General features: G+C 38.8%; 1 protein-coding gene across 1 annotated transcript in view; it reads right to left on the bottom strand.

The window, feature by feature from the left end:
- The window catches only part of CFAP58 (cilia and flagella associated protein 58), a 56,758-nt gene that overhangs the window by 6,185 nt on the left and 24,855 nt on the right, over positions 1–25,718 (bottom strand). The window contains exons 10-15 of the mRNA XM_009881549.1: positions 25,100–25,246; positions 21,521–21,661; positions 20,951–21,174; positions 18,836–18,947; positions 16,516–16,620; positions 314–433 (exon numbers count right to left, since the gene is read on the bottom strand). Of these exons, the coding sequence (XP_009879851.1) occupies positions 314–433; positions 16,516–16,620; positions 18,836–18,947; positions 20,951–21,174; positions 21,521–21,661; positions 25,100–25,246 (849 nt within the window). The remainder of the gene's footprint in view (positions 1–313; positions 434–16,515; positions 16,621–18,835; positions 18,948–20,950; positions 21,175–21,520; positions 21,662–25,099; positions 25,247–25,718) is intronic.

The following is a 25,718-nucleotide window of genomic DNA, read 5'->3' as shown; positions in this document are numbered from 1 at the left end:
CTTAATGGAAAACTGATAGTGTCCCAGAATGTCCATGCACAAAAAGCTGCTACAGCATAGTGCTGCACACTCATATTCTAACAAGACTTTTTCTCTATTTTAATGAATCAAAATAGCACAAAAGAAGTTTTTCTACTGCTATTGGTTCTCCCTTGTGGAGATGCAGTATTAACCTTATTATCCTGATCTAATATACTAAGGCATGCACACTGTTCATCAAAAATCTCCCTGAAGCCTTGCTCCCTAGGATCACTGGTGAAGTCGTTCTGCACGCCTGGCAGCCCCTCAGCCAGAGACAGAGGGCATCTCTTACTTTCAGCTGTTTAGTCTTCTCTCGGAGAGTGTGCCGGTAGAGCTGCAACTGTTCTGCGGCTTCAGGCCCAGGCTGCCGGGCCAAGACATGCCTCAATTCCACATACAGTTTCTCCTTTTCCTAAGAAAAAGACAAGAGGAAGAGCTCTTAGAAAACTACTACAGCAGCAGCACAACCTGTGATGAAATCAACCTCATTGAAAAACGTAACTCAGTCAGGAAGATATTTGCAGAAACAGATCTGCCTGTGTGTCAGTCTTTCCTCACTAGCCATAAGGTATTTGAAGTTGTTGTGATAGCAGTGGGAAAGCTCATTAAAAGAAACATCCAGCTACTTCGAACCACGAATGAAATACTCTTAAACACCATCATCAGTGAGCACGCTCTACCACAGAGAATATAAAACAGTCACTGGAAGAGTATCCAGGGGTGGGAAATTAATTACTAGTAACTGTGCTTATTGCAATCTTTCTTCTTACGAGCCACATTGCCTCACATTAAGGATCATAGCTTCACCCAACATGATGTGAGCGGGCTATAGAAATGTCAGGGAAGGATTGTACAAAAGAATAACTTCTTCCAAAGAAAATCCTGCAAAGCACATGAACACACACACACAAGCACGCGCGCGCACACACACACACATATATATAAAACCTTTCAATTTAACTGCAGGGACCCTGGGAGAGGGGAAAAAAGCATAAACAGCAACAACTATGATTAGCACAATTACCACCAAGTAATTTTTCTTTGTCATGTGTCTTCTCTGTCTTCATGTTGGAACAGTATACTTCTGGGAACTGGATATAGCCATGCCCAAACAGAAACCACACCAGGGACCCACTTACAGCTTTCTATACTGAAATGCTGCTTTCAACTGTGTTTTGAGACTGTACTTGTTTTCAGTCTGAGGAATAAAGCTCTGAACAAAGCTACCTTCATAGCTTTGCACATTAAAATATTTTTAGTATCTACCCTGTCAGACTAAGATTATTATTATTTAACATTATTTAGCAAGATCTCATCCTTGTCTGGTACCTGGAGAGCTGGAATTAAAAAGGAGGGTTATTTGACTGGAAGCTGGAATAGCAGACAAAAGAATTAACTGAAGACGACAAAAATGCCAAGTAGGAGGTAGGATAGGTGATTATTTACATTGGCTTTGACAAAATCTCTTTTTGCTGTCTTTTCTATAAGCTCTGTCTACAACTCTTACCACAGAATTATTCCATCGATGTGGGAAACAGTGCCATCACATCACCTAGAAATGCTACATTTGGCCTGGCTCAGCAGTTGAGCCAGGATTTTCAAAAGTTGCTTGTTATTTTGAAGATGTAAAATTCTAGCTGTCCAGTCTTCAAGAGCATAAGGAGCCTGGAGTTTTTAGATCTCAGCATTTTCTGAAAACCACGTACTATAACGGTCACAAGTTGGGACCCAAAAATGGAAGCACTTCAAAGCATATATTACTTTTGCAAACATTGCCCTAAAATTCTAGATGTTACTGAGAAAGAGCTCCTTATAAATGAAGTTGTTCACAGTTTATGCCTGGAAAATTCAAAATCTCCTGAAACTCAGACTGGAGTTTGTATAGTGGCAAAATTAAATTGAGAATTCATTCTCAGTAGAGAGTTGTTATGTCACTACAAGTGGTTTCCACTACCACCTTTTCTTCCTGAGGAAGCAAGATTTTACTGCAAGTTAAAAACAACAGCAAAAGAAAAATCTGCCTTGTCAAAATCTGGCTGGTCAGTATTAACATTCCACCCCTGAATGTATCACAGATTTGTATTTTGGAAGAGTGTAACAGTAATTTGGATAAATATGGAGCAGTTGATGGATTGAAGGTCTTACGTGCAATTGTTTTCCAATTTATTTCTCTCCTAACCCTCTACAAGGGCCAACCAAGCTCTTCAAACATTGTGCAATGGTGTGTATAATAACCCCATTTAGAGACAAAGCGTGCAATTGTATTATAAGGAGAATCTATCTTATGCAACAGAGACTCGTTAGCTGTCCGATGTATATTGTCTCCATAATCCAACAGAGGCAGAACCAGCTGTCTTATAACGCATATCCTGTCCTTTCTTGCTAAGCGCTGTCCATCTCTTTTACGTCTAGTCAATTAATTTGTCACTGGGTTAGAAGCACCATATGTCAGCAAAACATTAAAAGAAAATCCTGGATATGTCTTTGCTCATCAGCAAAAGTTTATATTCACAGGTTGGCATTTCTATAATTTCTGATATTTTACCCCAGGATGAATGAGTAAATAAATAAATAAACTTCAATTAATTTTAAAACAGCGACCACCAGAGTAAATCTAAGTCAGTCACAAGGTACACATAATGCTACCACCAAAAATGCATTGCTTACAGCAGGTACTTTTATCTCTACATGTAAGAAATAAGGAATGGACAGGAAAAAAAAATGGCACAAAACAGTAAAGAAAAATTTTGGCTTCTACAATACTCTAGCTATATTCAAAGGACAGACAAGCTATGCAATGTGTATTACATGCAGATATCTTATAAATAGCCAGCTATCAGATACAGACAGCACAGAACATGTAGACAACCTGTAGGGTTGTCTGAAGTGTGTTGTATTCAAAGCAGCTTTCAGTTGTAGTGCATAAATTAATACCCCCACAAGATGGTTCTATGTTTCTTTTTTGTTTTGGAAACAAGTAAAATGCACACACATTCCTTAAAATGTCTGAGAACCCAATGGAGCCGGATGGAGAGAAGGTATCCTGATACTGGCAAGAAAATCGTAAGTCAGCAGTGATGATCAGCTGGTGTAGCAGTAATTCAAAAACAAGAGGGTAAACTGATCTCTTTGGTGCCTATTGGAAGTCAGTTAACACCATTTTGTCCAAAGTAGAAGTCAGTAAACTCCATTTATTTCTGTTGGTGACTGCACAGATGATGTTGGAGAAAAAGCTACCTGAAATCCTAAACCCATTGGGTAGGAATAAGTGAATCCATTATAGCATGTGTAAGATGGGTTTCTTTGACTTGTCCCAAACTGCCTCCCCTCACAATCCCCTCCCTCCTCATGCCAGTCTGCAATCACAACATGCATCTTGCCAGAGTTACACGTTCTTGAGGTGAAAAGAACTGAAAGTCGCAAAGAAGCTGCAAGGGACTACTCTCCTTCTTGAGGAGGTGAAGGAAGATCCATGAGATCTCTCTGTAACCCCATGCTGTTAAGCCTTCACCAGTGAGAGTATTGTACACATCTTCAGATCAGGTCTAGGCCAGTACCTTGGCTTTTTATGTGATCCTTCCCATGGAATTCAGCAGGTGTTTGACTGTAGGACTGAGCCCGTAATGTCAACCAGCTTCATTGGTTTATGGCATGAACTAAGCCAAGCCAATGGTGGATAGATGAGGGCACATTCATTTTGCATATGTAGGGCACATTGGGAGACTCAGATTGAGGGTTACAGTCAAATTTCAGGCATTCTAAAGAGAATTTCAGCACCTCTGTAAATATCTGCTGTAAAAATTGTGTGAATAAAACTCCACGTTATTTTTAGAACAGTCCTTCCTGTCTTAGATTTGTTTTCCATGGAAGATCCAAGGAGCCCACAGGTCTGCCTTTAGGCTCGGCCATGACCATATGTTTCTGCATCCCTAAGTCTCTCACCTGTTAATTCAGAGGGTGGGGGAATTGTTGCTTTCCCCTAAATTTAACTAGCTGCTGTCTCAGCCAGAATCCCGAGTTCTCCTGGCCTGCCTGCTCTACAATGAATGGAGAAAAAATAATTTTCTTCTGCAGAGGACTGGCAGATGTTTGGCAAACTTAAATTGATTCTTCAGGACTCGGTGGTCACGGGTTGGCTCAGTCTACAGCAAGAAGAATCACTTTTGCCAGCACACTCCTACTTCAAAAGAAGCTATTGCTGCTGACCAGCGTAGCCCAATTTGCTCGTTGTTCCCTGCCAGAGGGGCCATCATCTCCATCAGACATATTCCCAAGATGACACCAAGGCATTTCACTGCTTTGACAAGGAGTGGAAGGCACTCAGCAATGCTGGGATAGGCCAGTGCACCTGATACTAGCTATAAAGATGAGAGTCCATTTTATATCATCTTCTCCCTCACCACACTAGGAAACTCCTGAAATGACCCATCTTGTTAGTTAGCGCAAGGTATCATTCTGAGCCAGAGACGATGGATGACCGTACATTTAATGAAGACGTATTCACAGCAGAAATAGGCCATGAAGTCCCAGCTTCCTCGTTTTTATCAGCTTGTCTTTCCAAGTAGATAATTCAACAAATTTACCTGGCATAGCAGCTTACCAACAGCCTTCTCCATCAGACCTGCAAAGACCCTATTTTGCACCAAAAGCTTTCTGTCACACAAATTATTAAAAAACCATACACACTAAAAATCCCAAACCCTTTGACTCAGAGTAAGTTTCATTTATGTTAGCTCCCATCTCCAGCAATTGAGCTAAAGAAAAAACCCCAACAAGATAAAGATGTAGAACAAAGGTGTGTAATGTAGTGTGGCACATGTAGTGTAGTGTATGGTGGCAAACCCCAAAACATTTAACCTAGCTAAAAATCCTCATTTTAATTAGCAAGGTGAAGAAAGTGACACAGTAACTCTGTAAGCAAACTACAGTTCCTCATGGCTTTGGTGAGGAAAACGAGTCAGCCAATGTGCCACAGAGGGTTTCTTGTTTATTGGCATTATAACCAAAATGTCAGCGCTATGCTGAACTCCAGAGCCATTTTGTTTATAACGCCGTGCAGCAGCAGAGTATCCTTAAGGGGTTGTGATCCCTTTTCAGAAGCGTTAAACAGGACACTGAAATCTGAATTAAATACATAGACATACACATCTAGTCATAGTTGTTTTACCTCTGTAAGCTGCACACTTATTTGTGTGTATGTGTATAGCCAATAGAGTAGCTGTTGGCTCAGGACATTTATGATTAAAAGTTTTATGAGGTGTAGAAAAAATTAGCATACAGTAACCTTCATGATTTTATAACAATGAAGAAAGTTGCCTCCAGCACTGTGAGAGATGTGCAGTACAAACTTTCTCAATAAACACTTCTCAAAAGCTCCTGCTCTTTCTTGTCTATTCCACATCCATCCACCTTTGCAAGCATGCAGTTCCCTAGAACAGCTTGTATTTTCATCATCATCCAGACCCTCCTTTAACTGTCCAACGTGAGTTCTTTTGTTGGGTAAATTAATTCAGGCTTGAAACAGGACACTGAAGTCATTTCACAGTGTGGCAACACTAATACTGCATGAGACACTTGGGGTTTTCTTGCTAAATGCTGCCACTAATTTGAAGGAAAGGCTGGGATCATTTGCCTGTCTTTGGTGAAATTTGCACCTCTCTAGATGGAGTTAAATTAAACCTGTCTTATGACTTATCCCTCCAGTTGATAATAGTGCTTCTCAAGAGCAACTCTATTTCCTTTGGCACAGAGCAGACTGCACTAAATTGACTGGCATTTTCAAAACAGCTTAATGAGAGAGGAAAAAAACGCCTCAGAGCATCTTCTAAGGTCTTCACCCTTGACTCTTTTTTCTAACAGTAAGAACTGAATGCTGCATTATTACCATCTTCCAGGAACAACAAAGTACAAACAATTCCAGCTAAAGTACAATTACAACTTATTATTATTTTTATTATTATTGCTAGGTACTGGTACTGTTGTATCTTTCTTAGGAAGTATGTGGGAAAACTGTTTGTTGGGTTTTTTTCCAATGGACAAACAGATAGGTTACATATCCTACTCTCCTTTCAACTTCTGAACTCTGAGATGCAAGGACAACAACCTATCAGAAGAAAATGGCACGGGTGCCTCTTGCTGAAATAACAGCTGCACTTCCATTTTTACTATTGACATGACACAAGCATTTATAAAGTCATTAATCAGAGTAGATATTTAATCACAGTGTTTATACTTTACAATGCAGAGGATGATCAATTAATTATCCCCTGTTCTATACATGTGAACAGGAACACACATGCACATATATACATACAAAAGAAAAGGGAGCTGTTCCTTGAAGGTGAGAATTGTCTCTGACATGGCATGGAATGATGCAAATATTCCAGCTATTTGCACAGTGCCTGCAGCTTGACAGTTGAGCTGAAGAGAGCTCTAAACAAACCTTTGTTTCACATTCCAGTAGCAGCTTGTCTTAAAGTGTCCTGGAGGAGATTCAGAGGTTGATACAAATCTTATCAACAAGGAATCTAAAAATTCTAAGTGAATAACTCAACAAGGCAAACAGTGGGAAACCTTTTACTGGCTAATAATTACTACATATAGGGTTTCAAGTCAAAAAAATAATAGTATCTTCTTCAAATGTAGACAATTTTACTTAAACCCTCTGTATTTTAATGTCAGCGTAACAGCATGTATTTTATCTATTCAATAGCCATTTAGATTTTAAAATTATCACATAAATCAAAGGAGAATTATCACAGCTCTGCTCTTAAGGATTAGCTGTTCCTGCAGATGGAGGTTTGGGATGGGGATTCCCAGCAGACCCAGCTTCTGCTCTTACTTCTGACTGATCTGACAGATGACCTCAAAGGGTCAGAGAAACTGCAGAGCTGCTTCTAGAAATACCTATCTGTAAGTTAGGCACCTACATCTCTTTAATCACCTGCTTGACTTAGATCCTTAGATTTCCATGAAAGATGAGAGCACTTAGCTTCAAGTCATTCGGTGTTCTGGAATTGCCACCTCTGAATAGCTGTCTCAAAGTCAAGCCACCACTTAAACCTACAAATACCTGTCTAACAAGGCAGTAAACCTACATACATCTTTGTGACAGGACAGTGGAGTTTCCCTGCATATGCCAAGTACCTCAGGGAAGAAAGAGTGGTCTCCTGTTACACTTTGGAACCTATTAAGAAATAACAGTACATCTAAGAAACACACACGGCAATTCTGAAATCATGAATGTTTTAATATATGGCTTCCTTCAGATTCACTGTAATTAGAGCTGACCCTCTGCTATCCCTCGAGGAATTCTGTTTCAGCTCCCCCTTCCTGCTTCTTAAAATTCAAAGAAACAGAAAAAGGACTAAAGGAAGGGGAAAGAGAGAGAATCCCAATGTTCATGTAAAGGCAACTGCTGTACCCAAGCATGCCATCCCCTGTTTAAGATTACAGCCATATCTACTAAGACAGGCATGGGAAGAATTGAGCTCTGAGCCCAGAGGATGTGGAGCAGCTGGCTGACTGATGCACCCTACTTGGCAGAGCGTTTCCCTACGCGGAGTTCATGGCTCCCATGCACTCAGCAGCTTGTGCCTGGCTCTCTCAGAGTGAAGAATGGAGGAACGGGGTTCTTTCTACACCTGTTTTTGTCCTCATCCGTCCAATTTTAAACTAACTTTTTTTAAAAAAATACACAACACAGTGACTCTAACTGCCTGCCCCTAACAGCCCTGAAACAGCCTTAGCGCCGCTGCATCTTTCTGCATGTGTTTCCTCAACAACAGCACCCTTCCCACTCCCATAAGAATGAAAATAAGTGATCTGAAACAGATAAAATCTAGCCTGTCCCTGTGCAATGTCTTTTTGTTGTTGTTGTTGGAGTTTGTTGTTGTTGCAACTATCATAGAAAATAATAATCCATCACTGAATGGGATGCTGTAGATTGTCCCTATCTTGCTTGCTGAGGAAGGAGCAGAATACCTTTGCCTCAATGGAAGAACACCTGCCAAAGGGTACACCTGAATAATAAAGATTTGCAGCTGGCTCTGGGCCACACTATATAATATGGGCTTGTGAATGTATTGCTACACTGCTGTTAAAATACTCCAGTATGTTAAAATACTCCAGTATTTTAACTTCTCTAGCAGCTTCTGGATGGCTGACAGTCAGTATTGGATTGCTAACAGCACTGCCAAGTTTCTGCATTGCAATGTATTCAGTCAGCACAGCAAATCATTTACTTTCCTTTAACAAGATAACTGGTTGATTAATATACTTTACCCTGGGGTGCGCAGCAGATTTATTTCCTTCCCAGATACATGCTGAATACAGGAATGAGGAGTAAACAAGTTTGTTTTCAGTTATTTGTTATTTACTAAAACAACTCCTGAACTTTTTACTCAAGCTTTATTCTCACAAACTATGGTTGAAGCTAATGGCAACTTTGTCTAAGAACTTTAGGAATGGGTCATTATACAAAATATTTTAAGTTTTATGACACAAGGTATCCATGCTCAGGATTTCTGGGTTCAAATCAGATTCAAGACATTTGAATAAAATACTTCGGTGATCACTGTTTCTGCTTTTCTGATGGAGATTACAAATAACAATGATGTACCTTGGGTACATATATCACCTCCTCCTTTCAGTGTCTGAACGCTGTTAAATCTTTAACGTACATATGCCAAAGTAGTGCTTCCAACCAGGGATGTGATTCTCTTCTCATTCTACAAAAGGGTCTGGACACAAGGAGTTGCCAAAATTCACTAAAACCCCTGGAAGATACACAGAAATGAAACACAGTCTCTGAAGCTTCCAGGACTATCACGCTGAGTAAACCAATACATCTGCTCCTTGCATTTCAGAAACACCAGGGCTAGACTTAGAAGCGTGGGAGAAAAGTCACAACCATAAACCACAGTATACTTCAAGCTAACAATCTCTCTCATTCATGCTAAAATTCATGGACTGGGAGTACATGTATTAAAACGCAGGAACCAAATCTATGCTTGACATTCAACTATTAAGGATGGTACTTGCGTAATTAAATCAATCTTGCATGATGTGGAGGGATGACATCTGATGACCCACTAGAGTTCTCTTTCAAGCTCAAACTCAATTATATATATCAATTCTTCTAAAAAACCTTAAAAACAGATTACCCATTCATGTACATTTGCCACCCATAAACCCTAAGAGATTTTTACTTCACCTGCAACTTCTTCATCTTTGTAAATGGCATCTGAATATTTCTGACTAAAACACCATTAGATCAGCTAAAAATGGTGCAGAACCCCCAGAAGTTATTTTAATCTGTTTTCTTCTAGTTTCTTAAATAAAGTTGCACCTTGCTTCTGTCCAAAACCAGTTATCATGGGAAATCTGTTTTGTTTATGAGAGCAATGTAGTTCCACAAAGATTCAGTAAAAACTAAACTTTTCTACTAAGAAAATTTGCCATGAAAAATGTTTTGTTTGATCACTAAGTAATCTGCTTTGCTTCTCATTTCCCAGTGCCAGAAATATTTGTACTATTTTTATCGGAAAATTATTTTCTTACTCTAAAGAGCAGCTGATTATCTTCACCTGATGACATTAAAGTGATCAGCACCTTTCCTACCTGTTTTTTCAAAACCCTGTTTAAACAAACATACCCTAAACAAACAAACAAAAAAAAAAACCCAAAAGGCTATCTTCCTGGGAAGACTTTATTCTCTTCCATTTGAATTGCAACATATGTGGGAGGAGGGAAAGAATGTAAATGTCAGTGTGTTTTTAAGAGCAGTTTATCGTGCTGTAAGTTTCTATAGCATCAAACATCTTCTAATTCTAGATGGACTGAGATTAGAAGGGCTAAAATAAACTAATGCACCAAGAAGCGTATTCAAAATATGCAGAAATAGAAATTGACTCCTTTCTGAGGAGAGCTAGGGCAAGAACTGAACATCTCTCAAATCCCTATTGAATTCTTAAGGCTTACACAAAACTTTCAGGTAGATATGTAGACCCTCAATAGACCTTCACACAGCTGACTCTTATCCTTCCTGTTTATGGGATGTGATTACTTATTACATCACCACAGTATTGCATATGAGACCAGGTAAGTTGCACCAAGAATTAACACAATGATCCTACAATTTGCTCAACATAAGTGTTTTAGACAGAACCCTACTGAATACACAATCAGTTTGGGTTTTTTTTTTAATAATTAATTTACTTGGAAAAATAACATCAGTGACAGAACAAAAGGCACCAAAGAAATTCTAACTGTATGGAAGAATCATCATGCCAGGCATAGACTCACTAAAAGACACTAATCCTTCAATTTAACACCAATACTAAAACACAAAAATTTCCACTTGGAGTCAAAGTCAAAATCCCCAATCAAAGCCCTAGCTCAGCAGTGAACATTTCAAGCACAACAAAAGGAAAATAAAAGCATGGCAGAAGAAGGAAAGAATCTGAAAAAATAGTCCTGAAGGATGACTCGATGCATTAAGCACCTCCATATGTCACTTCATACTGCACTGGAGACTCCAGTTCAAATCAGATTCAAGGCAATGGACTGAAATTAATTTGATGGCACTAACTCAGTAGACTGTTGTGCATCAAAATATTGTGCCGATAATTAGATATTTTGTTCATCACTAGTTAGAATGCAGTTACAGCCAGAGTTCATGGGAATACATTATTTTTTTAATTTGAAAAAAGAACAGAGATTCTCTTCAGAGTCCAATTCTAAATCAAGGCAGTTCTTACAGTGTGCCTTTGACACACCAGTGCCTCATTCTGCACGGCACTGGGGAAGTAAACTGTTTTGCTTTTTTAATGATTCATACCCAGTTGAAAGCCAAAAATTAAATGTTGGGCCTGAGTCCTTACTGTATTTCTCATTTGACATCCCAATATAAATCCCTTTAAATTCTGGACACCAACTTAGAACCGGAGTCATAAACTCAAAACCCATACTCCACCACGTACTGTTTCCTCTCTCTACTCTTCCTTAAGATACATACCAATGCTTAGGTTTTTATAAGGACAGAAAAGCATTTTTCTGCCTTTTTTTTTTTTCCATGTCAGGGACCACTTGATAAATGGTTAGAAGTTTTGCCAGCTTAGCTTTATCAGTTAGTGGTGCAATGTCTTTGTGCTGACATGGCTATGCCAGCTAGTGGCATAGATGCAATTATACTAGCAAGAAAGTCTTTTGCCATTCAAGAGCTGGTATAAGCTAAATCAGAAAACCAACATTTTGCCAGTAGGAATGGTACTTTTAAGCATAGAAAAGGCCTGAAGTTCAATATACTCACCCCTTTAATTGAGGGCTGAGAGAACCACTAGCTTCAGCCACAAGATAGGCATTAATCCAGTGCTTCCAGAGGAAGTCAAATCCTCCAGGAAATAGAGACAGAAAAGAGCCAAGTCCTAGTAAAGTATAAAAAGCCAAAAAGAACGTTTCCCTTTTCATTTTCGCGTAGAAAAATCCCTTCAAAAGGCTAACTTTATATATAAACGATAAAGGAGCAGTAAAGAAAGGATTGTATTTTGGCAGTGGATTTTGCAGTTCACCTGTAAGTTTCAGCGCTCACAAAGCACTCTCCCAAACTGCCTCTGCTAAAATCTCTCTAAAGGCAAGATGACAGAGAAACAATAATGGGCAGGCCAAAAGAGACTCTTAGGGTTTCTACAGTCATTAGTTTCCTGAAGTGAATTGCAGTTATTTTTATGAAAATAGACAATTCTGCCAAAAAAATCCCCAACTCAGACTACCTCCCCTGCATGTAACATATAAGTAGGTTATACTCTCAAATCCAAGTAGAATCTATACTCGGCGCTGAAAATACATAAATACCAAATTTGAGGGGGTAAAGTAAATCTCAGCCATTTTGGAGATGTACAGATAATACCTGAAATAAAACTGAACTGAGTCTTAAAAATACCAATGTAAAGGCAGGTAAACGTACTGCATTCTCCTATTTTCCCTAGCAGGCTGTCCGATGAGAAAATCTCTTACTCGGCATCGCAGCACACATTTCTGCATTACGTGCTGTATAACGGAACCTACGTGAGCACTGTGAGAGCAATGAAGAAACTAGCAGAAGCACGCTTCATGAAACTGCTAAGCTAGGAAAAGAAATTATTTTCAAGAGCACTAGGTGCTCATGAATGAGGCTGAAAAAAAATGATACAACATTGAAAAAAACCCTGTATTTTAGAAAATAAATGGGCAGAAAAATTTGGATAACAAATACATGGAAGCAAATCCCAAAGCTCCTCCATTAGCTGGGAGAAAAGTTTGATTTCAGTAGCTGCCAGCCTGCATAACCTCACATGATAACACACTGTTCTAAAGCAGATTTCTTTATGAAACCATAGTACCAGCTCTGAGAAATAAAGCTGGTTCAGACACTATAGCAACAAGAACCTGAAATTGGATAGAACAGCTCTACTACCAAGTTAGCACAAATGAAATAAAACATCTGCCTATTTTGAGTGTTTAGCTAGCTATTGTTACAACTGAATTCAGTCATGTCTCTAATATATTCATTCACATACCACTATAAGAGTGGAAATTATTTTATTCCCTTTTTACTGGATGTGACGCATGCAAAAGCTAAGTAACCTGCCCAAGCTCACAGAGAAAGTCCCTTTCATTTTCTCCTCCCTGTATCTTACAATACCTGAAATGAAACTCTCCTGATTTATTCTGGAGACAGCAGCAACCCCTCTGCTCCTCCTACTCTCTGTCAGTGGGACCATCAGTTCTTTTGGGGGACTGAAACTTAGCTCAGAACTTGGCTCAATTCAAGGACATGTGGGTGTTATCTGGCTGTAATCTCTGAGTCAGAGATATGAGCTAATCATGCCTTTTGCCCTTGCACTCTTTGAAACTATGAGCTCAAGATGCTAACAGCCTGGAAGCATCACATTCTGACAGCCCAATCCTGGTCTTTGTTTGTTGACAACTTAAAACAATACTGATTAAAAATATATATGTACAGATGAACAATACTTCCACTACTACATGCAAGGCTTAAATGAGACACATTTGCCTTTGCCTCCCTCCACAAATAATCTTGGTTGCACATCTCTCTTTTACATTTATAAACAATCTTCTGAGATGACTGACAGTGGAGATAACTGACACACAATGTGAATCTTCCCACTGTTACACATTCCAAGACGTGCAGCTGAATAAAATTCCGCTCAGTCAGACATAAAATCAAATTAGAAGAGTTCACTCTGAAGAAAGAACTAAATTTGAAACAAATAAAGTAGTGCATAATTCACTTTTAATGGGATAAGTTCCTAAAACCACACTAGTCATAATCCTAACAAGGTAATGCATTACATTGCAAGTTTACCACATCACTGTTCAGTACACAGTAGAGCAATAGAGCTTCGGTCACGTGAGGGATTTGCCCCACATACAAAGTGAGTAAGTATGTTTTTTGCAGTGGGGATTTGTTCAGCGGAGCACTTCTGTTTATTAATAATTATACCTTATGGCTATACAACACATTTTGCTCATACCACATGTGCTCACAAAGACCTTCACTCATCATTGAAATCCCTTGGTTAATACGCAACATATTTCTCCACAAAGCCCTGCAGTATTACTCAATGGTTTAGAAAAGAAATAAAAAATGCTGTATCTTTCAACTGCACAAATTCAGAAGGAAGGTAATGACTCAAACATGGAAGTTGGCTAACCCTGAAGTAACATTTCCTATGTTTGGCAAAAATGCCACTGGATTTTTATTGACCGTAAGTATTCAAGACCTTGGGTTTGGATCTGATTTTTAAGACAGCATTTTTCATCAGCACAGCAGCTTACAACTGTGAGAATGCCTGAGTTAAGGAGTTTGCAGCTACTCTTCAAAGTCTCAGGATATCCACACTTTTTTGCTGTATGAGAGCTGATAGGTTATAACCCAAGATGCTGTGGCTACAGGGCACAGATAAATCAGAAACAAGAAGAGTTTAATAATTTCTATAACACGGGACATCTTTCTACATCTTTATTAAAGTGCTTAACTCTGAAAAGTCATTGTAAAAAAAACAACATTCATCATCTTGCATATTCAATACCTCTCAGTAAATGTACAATACAAAAAATGTGCCCTGCTGACAAGTTAAGAAAGATATTTTCATATGAGATTTTAGAGTCAAGCTGGGTTCTTCCTGTACTGTCAGCAATCAAGATTTTCTGACTGAAATGTAGCGAATCATTCTAATAATCACATAGCATGGATTGTAGCGTGCTTTTACAGCTGCATCATTTTTAAAGAACTAACAGGTGAGAAAGAGTGAAAAAGCTAATAAAAAGGATATGCTCAAATACACATCAGGAGCAGGTAAAGTAAGCAGATGCTTTTCTACATGAATCTATACACTGTGGTCCTTACTTAGCAAAAATTTATATATCCAGCTCATCCCGAAACATTGTTCCCTGCATAAACCAGATTTTATTTAAAAGATCATTTGCCAAAAAAAAAAAAAAGAAAAAAAAATAACGATCAGGACAGAACTAGAGCTCATACAATACAAATGGAATCATTTTTTCCTTATACAAACATTGTGGTGCTGCACGAGGATGCAGCAAGGTGAATACCCTACAAATCAAACTGCAGGTTGCTGACACAGGGCTCAACCATTTCCAGACACGGGTTATTTCTAAATTCCAAAGGCGTGTTTAACATTCCATATTCAATCCATATAGATTTTTGTACTCCATTGTATTACTACACTTTGATGGGAGGGAATTTAAGTTACATAATATGCATACACAGAAATCATAGACACAGACACTCGCAAGCTTCACCTTCAACAACTATCCTATCTGCCAGCATGATGGCCACACACACATAAGAATGGTTATGTACTGCAAGCAAGAGATTAAGATCATTTTAAAGCAGATACACACAATGGCTGTGCCCTTGTCACAGGGCAAGATGTGGATGAGGATGACTGGGGGTGAGGAGGTGTGACTTATGCAAGCAAACACAACATGGGGAAAACGAGTTAGTTTGGATCCCTCAGCTCCTGCAGTCTCTGACACTGAAGACGGGAGATTTTATGCCACCTAGGCACAGGCCAAGTCATTAGCAATTCCCCTGATCTGCAAATGAGCAGACACTGACTGAACTGAACTGGAAACTGGTGCCTGAATTAACGATTCTAGATATAAATAAATTTCATATAGCTGAACACTGACTTAAATCTAGGAAAATAATTTAAAAAAATTAGAGTTGCCACAGAAGGACTGCTGCATAGACAGAAAGATTGTGCCAATGGCTAGTATAGTAATGTAGGCTCAAAGACAGGCAACTTAGTACCTCTATATCTCAGTTCTTCGCTTCTAAATAATGATAATAGCTAAATGGGAGCACACTAAGGATAAGGCAAGATACACAATAGAGACTATGTCAAAATCCAACAGAATTGGGTTTGTGCATGGGCAAAGCACAGCAAATTTGAAGCTATTTTTGCTACATTTTGTTCAAGCTAACAAACTATTTCACTGATAGCATTTTGGTGCTACGTAAGAAAGAATACATTTTCCCAAGCAAAGGCATAAGACACCATAGATACATTACCTTCAAATGAAATGCACATCTATTTTTGCCTATGAAACAATAAAGAAAGAGAGACAAACCCTGCCTTCTTAACATCTGCTGAGCTTCTTCTCAAGATAGATGGAGCTACAAGTCACATTCTACTCTCCATCGAGTGATACCCAACATAGCTATTGAGACTGTCAGGGTATTTAAGACCAAGATGTTAAAATCATACCTAGAACTGGCAAATTGTAGCTATCCTTACAATCACCGGAGAGAAGGAGACAAATTTCCCAGTTTTACACTTATGGTTGATGCCCAAAGACAGTCCTTTTTTGTTATAGGAATATAGTCTCTCCTTGATTCTACAACATAAACCTTGTTGGTATCGCTCGAGTTAAGGGACATCGGGTACAGTTAAAAAAAAATAAGCTACCACAAAAATTACTTTTTGGCAAAGTTCAGCACAAAGACCTTGAAGTCAAACATGGCCCAGACAGCAACATATCTAAATCACACAAACTCTGTAGGATTCCTCCTGTCAAAAGCCAAGCTAAGCACAAATGGAATTAAACAAGGATTTTCCTTCATGTCCTGGTCATAACAGGCACGTTTAAAAGGACAAAATAGTCTTTCCAAAAGTCTAACACTGGCTTGAAGACTAATCTATGAAATGAAAAAACTAAAGCAAACCTTTATTTTCCAGAGTTGTCCAGGTACCAGTAACCAGGACATAAAAATCAACTACTCAGATGCCATTTGTTCTCTTTCAGTGAGTCAGTGCTGCCATCTAAAGCTATCTAAGGGGCATGCAAAAGAAGTTCAAAGTCATGCATCCAAATAACATTCAGGAAGCACATCTGAGGAGACAGAGAATGCAGAGTAAGTCAAATATGTTAATAAGATACAACAAAATTATGATGCCACAGTACCTGAAGGAGCAATTCTTTCTCTATCACTTCACCTGTCTTGCTGATAAGTTGCTTCTGCAGTCTCTGTATTTTCTGAATCAGCTCATAGGTACTTGGGTCAGTGGCCTAGACAAGAGCAAAGCAGTCTCAAAAATTATAGATTACAACAAGTTAGTGTTTCTTGCTTGCAAATGATATCTAACTGTCCATAAGTGACAAATATAAGGGGGGGGCTGGGTTTTTTTTAGATGGCATTTATGCAAGCAGTCCTGAAATTGGAATCTCTGCCTCTTGAAGGAACATGTTGGAGTGTGTTCACGCTTAACACTTTTACCCTCATCAATCCTCCTCAAAAAAACTAATATAAATAGGAGCCCTTCAGAGCTTAACCCCCAAACCAGCAAAGATTGGTAGAACCATGTGGCAGGGAAAGAAAAGGAGATTAGTATATCACTTTTAGCAGAAACTGAAACTGCCCACTGACATATGAGGAGCAGTGCAAGTACTTCCCACTGTTTCAGGAACTTCAAACAGTGTCAGCTGAGTTTGAAGGAGAGGAAGATTTTTCTCTTGAACAAAAGAAAGTCTAACTACAATATAGTCTTGAAACAGGTTGAGAAATTAAGACCAGGAGCTAGTAGATATCTCTCCTTCTTCCTTTTTCATTCTTTTGTCACAGATTGCATCTGGACGAAGCTCTAAGGAGCTGTGAGGATAAATAATTCTGTGAGGATAAATAATTCTGTGAGGAGCAGCCAGCAAAGCTTACTTTCCCACCACTTTGTATCTTGTTGGATCCTTTAATAAGCAGCAAACTGACTGAAGCTTCTCACCACTCAGGGATTCACACCACCTCTCTCCCACATGTTTTCTCCTCTCTCATGTGGTGTCTCTGGTGGCTCATAAGGATTAAACTCACGCTGAAGTAAAGACTCCAATAAAGTCTCACTCTGTGCATATTTGCTCGAGTTTATAAGGAGCTTGGTATCTCACGTCTCTTAATCCTTTGTCTGATTTTATCTAAATTGACTAATCAATTCAAGTCTAACTGGGACACTAACACAGATATGTATGCAGCGCTCGCAACACAACATAATTTTCTGAGAAACCAGGCTAAAAAGTAGTTCAGTCTCCATGACCCACTCAGTCCTTCATTTTTTTATGGCACTGCCCAAACATGGTGCCAATTTGTGATAAGTGTAGTGATATGAGGGTGTTTGTTCATTAGGAATTGAACCAAAACCCCATCAGGATTTTTTCATATGGATCTAGCCATCTGCTGGCCTTCCTGCGTTCCAAATACAAACCAGTGACCCCGAATGGAAAGATATAATTTCCTATTATCGGTCTATTCGCACATTCATTTTCCCAACTCTGGATGTTTTGACTGTCCTGATTTTCCTTTGTTACAAGGTGCTGCTGGGGATTGTACGTAGATGTCTTTAAACTAGTTCAGCATCCTGCATTTTATCTCCCTTCCATGAGAAAAGCTAAGCACTCCATTCAGCTTTAAGCTCAGCATGGAAAGATCAGAAATTAACTATCATGCTAGTAAGCACAGCTGAAATATTCAGCTCTGCTTCTGTAGGGACTAGCATGTTACCACTCATTATTAGAGCAGCCAAGCAACCTAACTGGCATCAGATCAGAGATCCATGCAACAGAGAAATCTCAGATGGCTCTGACTTACTTCAAAAACATCCAGTGATGCCAACTGATCTTCATATATTTGGTCTGTGCTTGACAGATTTTTAGTTTTCCCCTTCATTTTCCAGGTTCGAATAGTGTGAAAATTCAGATTTGCTGTTTACGTAACGGTTGAACTCACATTACCTGGAATGGTTATCTTTGGGAGTCCACCACTGTTTATGTGGAGGCCTCTTCCTCTTCTAACACATGCAATTTACCTTCTGTCCATGTTTATCTATTCCCCGATCTACCTGTTCCATGACCTTTTCTAATTCTGGCTTTCTTCCCATATACATCTCTTTAACTGGTGAGGGTAGGATTGTATCTTTCCCGAATCATCCTCTTTCTCATCATCCATGTTAAGGACTCACCTCCTCCTAAATTCACCTTATGCATTCTTTATTCCCTTTAGCATTTGACTGGTTCTTTATAAATCCCTCTGCAATTTTTCATTGAGAAAGTGACACAAAAATAACACTGATTGCATTGTGCAAGGAAACCATTCAGTAGTTAACCATTCCACTGGTACTATGGAAATTTCAGTCTGCCTGCCCCTCCGTGTAATTTGCATAACAGTAAACTAAATAGGCTTTGTGCTGTGTCACTGATTTGGTAATATGGGCTTTGGGAACTTGAAATGCTGAGACATCACCTCTAATTTTCTCCATCTGTGAACATTCAAGGGATTCTCCAGTTCTTCTTCCAAAACTTTGCAGCGAGTCTGTTCCCTTAATAGCTCCTTCCGCATGTGATGAACTTCCTGTCTTAAGACCAGCATAAAACAAAAAGAAAAAAACCACACCAAAACCACATAAATGTGACCAAGGCAGTAATAAACATTAACAAACCATTCTCTCATGCACTACAGCACTGGCAAAGTGACTTGTGTGATTAACAGTCGACACCGACACCACTATACATATGGAACCATAAGATATCACAGTTAGACTTCTTTACTCATTTAGTAAGAATGGCTCAAAAAAGGGACTTTTCATCAGTTCCTGGGGCATCTACTCCACAGCCTACTGGATCTTCCTGCCCACATCTTCCCAAGTACATTAAGGCCAGAAGGACGGCTAAATCATCTCGAGTAACCCACAAATCAGTTATGGAGTCATACCCAGTTACCCCTGTATTGAATCTGACAGCTCGTGTTTGAAAGAAGGTTTTAAATCTACATGGCTCACACAATCCAGTAAATAAAACACAGGACCTAAGTATGATGGACACTGTTCTTTAGAGAACCTAAGTTTGATTTCTTTTAGTCTTAATACCTCTCCTCAAGGAATTTCAGGGGTGATTTGTTGCTGAATTTCAAATTAATTGAGCACTCCCGAGATGCCTTGAAAACTATGCTCCTGTGGTGGGGATGGGAGGTTCGAGGGACAGAAAAAAAAAGGCACATTCTGCAATGATCTAACCCTTATCACTTGGGTGGGTGGATCCTGTAAGTTATCCAAGGGGAAAGAGGTTGAGGATCATCATGTGCCTACTCCCCCACTGAATCTTTTCCTGCTAAGCTCAGAGTTGGCTTTAGCTTGCTAGAGAAAAAGGCCTTTTTTTAACTATGAGGTTGGACAAGGTTAGGGAAGAGGAAAAAAACCCACATCTCCAATTCGCAAATCAAGAAAGCTAATTAGCAGCACAAGTGATAAATGGAGTCTTTCGACAGGCAGTTTTCATGATGGTTTTGGACTTCATTAAAGTATGTGATTGCTGCTGCAGTTAGCAAGAATTGATCCACCCATCATGGCATGCGTCGCACTATACTTCAATACCATCACTGAGTTTCAATACAGTAACAGACTTTCAGCTGAATGCATTTGGGCAGCAAGTTCAAATCCTATTCCTGTCTGCAATCAGTCGATGAAAACTGCAATTGCTAATGTTTTGTGCCCAGTTCTCTTTTCTGTTACACCAAATCAAACTGGCATAATTCCACTGGAGTCAGTTGGATTGAGCACGGACTGAAGTCAATTTGCACCAGTGAAAGCCATGGAATTATACTGATACAGTTAAGCTAAAGATCTCACCCAAAACTGTGGTAGCTACATAGAGTTAGTATGATGGTTATCTGCTAAAAACACATCTGCCTTTCCTTACAATTCTATAGAATTCTGATTCTATAGAAAATTACAATAGTTTCCCATAAGGAAGGAATACATCTCAAATACAGGAGGGTTAAAAAAACAGAAGGGAAGCATTAAGCCAGAGAAGGAGGACATAAATCAGGATGGGGCTATCAAACTTCTGTTTTAAAGAAACACAACCTTCAACAAAAATTTAACTAAATCTTTCTCAGAGAGCAAGTCTGCATATAAATCTGCAAGGAGAGAGCTCTGAAAATATGAAGGGGTTTGTTATAAATATGTCAAGTGTTCCCCATCCTTTGTTGATTGCCTCATAAAAAGCAGTTCCCCTAATTTGGGCCTTGGGTACCACTAAGTAGCTCACTGAACTATGAACACCTTTTCTGCTGCTGTTTGTCAAGTATATTCTGTAGGCAGTAACTCATAGTACAGGGGAAATATGGAATACTTTGGCCAAGATGTCTTTTTTCCTCCTTTCCTCCTTCTTATATTTTAATTTTCTTAATTGCTGATAAATTGTTTTGTGAATTTAATCCAGTCTGTTTGAGGTCAAACCAAACAAGCCTTTCCTCCAAGGCATAATGTTTGTTGATACAAATCTTTACCACACATAACATATATTTTCTGTCTCAAACACTATCAGTCACTATCAAAATGTGTTCAATCAGTTTTTCTACCTGAGCTCCTCCACATTAGCCACACTCTTGCCAAGTATTCCTTTCTCACGCCGAAGTTTTTTGATCTCCAGCTTGAGAAGTCGGATGTCTTCCATTCTCTGTCGGTATTGGGTTTCACCCTTGTTTAAGACGGACTGCTGAATTTTTATCTTTTCATAGAGCAGAGCCACTTCATCATTGCGCCGAACAAGCTGGGACCCTAGGATATCTCTCTCATTGATAACCTAAGGACACAGGACAAAGCAACAATCTCAGTTACAGTTCCTCAGTACATCCCAAAGTATCATGACTATATTTGCATCATTCAAAATCCTGTGAATTAAGACGTTTCACTGTTATTAATGAAAGAAATATGGCAAGGGCCTAATAGTTTCCCCTATTCAGTCACCTGAATAGTATAAACTACATATTTCATTCACTTCAGTGTCTTAACATTTTTGTTTCACTGGCACTATAAAGCTTTAGTAGTACCACATTTACAGTAGTTGAGGATCTTGATCTTAAAAATACACTGGACAAATGAGGGAACAGAATGCAGTGTGTTTGAAAAGCCAAATTACAGATTCCTACCTGGTCAAATTCCTTCTTCTGCTTCAGTCTCTCAGCATCAGCTTCAGCAATGATTTTTAGGAGTTTTCTCTCTTCTGCCTCCTGATTTTCTATAAATTGTTTTGTTTCCAGGGCCTGTTTTTTCATGTTAAGCAGTTCAGCCTGATGGAGTCAAAGAATATAGGTAAACTGCGCTTAGCTTCCTGAGAGGTACATACTTTGTTAGTTTTTGAGAAAAAAAAAACGGTAAGGCAAGCAAGCATGAAGACCCATAAAGAAATGTTGTAAACAGTATTTTAACATTGTTGTGTTATGCACAATAGAAATTTGAACAGATTTTTATCTACAACAATGGTTCAAGTTGTAATTCAGGAACATCTCATTTAATAAAATTTTTTAACAAAATTAAAGAGGTCATATTTGGAAAGCTTTTCAATGGAGTTGTTATTCAAAGTTCAATGTTGTGAGATGGATGTTCAAAGGATGTGAGAAAGGATAGTTCACCTACCTGGAAAAGGCAACAATCTATGCTATGTAATACAAATCAGCATCAACGCAGAAGAGGTTTCAGACTGGAATAACAGAATTGGTGGAGAAGATGGCAACCAGGCACGGAATAACAAAATTAAAGAGCTTTAGCACATTTTTAGTGGATGTGTAGATAAGGAAGACTGGGAAAAGAGGGCCTATCCCTAAGCGCAAGAGGGGTAGTGCACTGTTACAGTGATTGCACACCACTAACGTAAACTTAGACTGGAATGTGCCCAATAATTCTATCCCACTGTCATAAACTCTATAATTCAAGTCATACATGTAGATAAAAACTAATAAAGTCTTCTTAGATTATTGGAAATTTCTATCATTGCTAGGCAGTTAGCTCGACCCAAGATGGAACTAGCTGACTACAGTCCATTTTCACAGATATGAAAACTTTCAAGCCTTGGCTCAAAGACTTTGCCACAACTGTGACCCTTATGAAGGATGACGTTCAAGCTGCCTTTTGGGAAAGAGCATCATCCAATGCTGAAAGAATGAGGCTGTGATGAAGGCTGCACCTGCAAAAACATTGATTTAAGACAGAAACAGTTCCATCGTCATAATAAAATAGCTTGTTCCATTCTTATTTTCTTTAATAAAATTCTCATTTTCCCATATGTGCAACACTCATATCTCTCTTACTCAGTGTTAGATGCTCATCAGAATCCATCAGCCGAATAAAAATGCAAGCCACTTCATATTGAAATGCAATCAACACTGTGCAAAAGCTGTCTACAAAAGTAAAACTGCTCATGCGTTTGGCATTGCTGGATAATATTTTTTTAATATATCAAAATTCTATGTTCTCCTTATGTCAGAAAAAATATGAGTTGTAAACAAGAAATGGCATTAGATGTTGGCAGCAAACATTCATATAAACAAATCTCCTCACTGGAATGCACTAAGTTAAAATAAATCTGAACTGCCTTGTATAGTAAAGAACATAAATACTTTAAGCCACACAAAGGGCCCCACAAGCTAACAGGACTTTCAGTGAGATTAAATATGCTAAAAACTACAGTATGAGGGTCTGTGTACATTAGGTAAGAGAAAAGGAAATGAATAAACACAGTCACTGTGCAAGCAGAAAAATGGTCAGGTCTGAAACTGCTGTAAATCAGGACAGCTCATTTGAAGTTGGTTCAGAGAGTTTAGAAGAACTGAAGAACAGTGAGCAAGAAAGAAGAATTTATATGGGACTTATGCCAATATCTCAAACCAAATTATTGTTTAGATTCTGAAATATTAGCATAAGTGAAGAGGTTTTTTTATTTGTTCTAGAGGTTGGAGGAAAATAGGAGTTTTATAAAAGGTATAACTGGGACTGGCCACAGAATGCTTAATTAACAAGTTGGAGGTTTTACGTATAGATTTCTAGAAAATGCTAAAAAAACCCAAAAAAAGACATGCATGAACATCTACAAAAATATACAACAGCATTTGACAGCAGCTCGAACCTGGAGGGCCATAGTTCTTACATCTTTCAGATACATATTTTTCAACATTCAGCTGCTTTGTCAAACCAGTCTGACTCGGAAGCCTGTGTGAAGGCCAACTGAAACCAAAAGATGGCATTGTACTGGCTTTAATGCAGCTTGGATTAAGCGTCCTCTGTTTCATTTACCACGATTACACATTTTTAAGACCTCTATGTCAGCTGAGGCAAGCATAAATCCAACATCTGTATAATCTCATTCCTCTGAATCACAGTTCTCCGTGATTTAGCGCATTCTTTAAACTGATTTCCCAGGAACAGCTTGCTTGCTTCCTTCACATCAGTGCAAACAGGACAAATTGAAGCTGGCTTGCTACACAAATAATTGGGTTCTTTTGTGCCTGTGTCAATCTGCTCCCTCTTTGAATTCTCTTCTGCTTTAGTATTCAGCAGAGACACTCAGGTAGAAGACCACAATGCCCTGAAGCTAGTCAGTAATGTGATGTCAGCGTATGGACATACTTGCTAGTGAATAATTGAGTGGGTAAACCATGTAGCAATCACATGTTTGCCAAACGGATGGCAGACGGTTCGGAGGTGATGAGACAGAATTGGAGACTAGTTAAGGCAGAAAGCTGCACACAGGAAATGAGACGCTGTTTGACTTCTCCATCACTGACAGGACAATTCTGAGACAGATCAGGTACAAGAACACAAATTCATCACCTTTTTACAAAGCTCTATTGACATCTTGTCATAACTGTAATGTGCTGAGTGGGGCTGAAAACTCAAGGAGTCATTCCAGCATAGCAATAAACTGACAAAAGAAAAACACTGTGGAAAGTGGCAGGGGACTATTGGTTTTTGGGGGTGGTGTTTGTTTCCTGGTTTTGTTTTTTTTTCTAGTGCTTATTGAAGAGAAAAAATAAGCTGATGCGGGCACTAACTCCTTAAATCTTTTGAGAGCACAGCAAACTGGGTTGCGATATCACCACAAATCTAATAGCTTATCTAAGGATGGGCTGCAGCCAGTGCTAAGAAGAACCTGAGCTTCAAGCTCTGATTTCCTTTGATTTAAAACAGATTCTTGCTGCATTATACCACAATATTAAAATAACTTTCTGTGCAGAGGGACCTACTAAAAGGCAGTGCCTAACTCTCAGAAGATTAATGCTTGCTAGTCACACGGAAATACAAGATTGTGAAGTGTAATATAACGGGGTTTGCACTTGAAAACAGCAGAGAAAAGAAGTTTTTAGAAAGAAAAACTTGAATGATAAGGGTCTATATGAAAAAGTTTGTTAGAATCAGGCTATCCCCAAAATCCAAATTTCTGCAAGAAAAATGGAACTTTTTAGTAAAAATGTTCAGTCATCAAGAGATTTAAAGCTTCCAACAGAAAATCCAGGACCTTTCTGATTATAATTATAGGCAGAGATTAAATTTGTCAGATACATGGAAGATTTGTGTGACTAATACCTCTAAAGGGTACTGAGATCTTGTGCTTCAATTACAGAATAGTTTCTTAAAATACAGCAGAACAACTACCACAGACCAGGAATATAATGCAGTCTGTGCAATCTCGGAAACCATCCTTTGTAAGAAGGTGAATGCGTAAAGGCCCTTACTTTCAATGATTCCTTCTCCTTGTCTGTTCGCTGATGTTCTAGATGTGCTTTCACAAGGGCTGCTTCTTTGTCTGCGATCTCTTCTTTCAGCTGATCCACCTGATGTGTCACAGTTTTCAGTTTCTTCTTCATTTCTGCTATCTCATCCTAATAGGACAGGAAGTGTGATCAGAGAGAGGGATCAAAAAAAAACCCAAACACAAATGTAGCCCCAGTGCTTGAGAGAAGATCTGTTGTACATATCACAAGACATTACTTTTTAATGCAACAGAACAAACCAGTTTCATTAAATGACGGTTGTTTGTTTATGGCAGCATAACACTGCAGTTATAAAAAGCCTTTAAAAGATACATTGACAAAAATAATGACCATCAGTTATGAGTATAATAAGCCATTTAATTTAAAGTGCTGGACATACAATAGGAAGCAGCAGTCAATGCAAATTAATAAGATTCTGATCCTATCCATCTGTTTTCATGCTGCTAGTGATGCGTTTTTCAATAAGGTTGCATGCAGTTGGGCACAAATGCTTGGAGAGAAGCTGCTTTTGTGCAAATGAACATACCCATGAGATACCTCTATGCCTGCAAGGTAGTACAGGAAATGCTTATCTCCATTT

This window comes from Charadrius vociferus, unplaced genomic scaffold (genome assembly GCF_000708025.1).
Source record: "Charadrius vociferus isolate BGI_N301 unplaced genomic scaffold, ASM70802v2 scaffold282, whole genome shotgun sequence".
Taxonomy (NCBI): domain Eukaryota; kingdom Metazoa; phylum Chordata; class Aves; order Charadriiformes; family Charadriidae; genus Charadrius; species Charadrius vociferus.
This window is presented reverse-complemented; position numbering and strand designations above follow the sequence as displayed.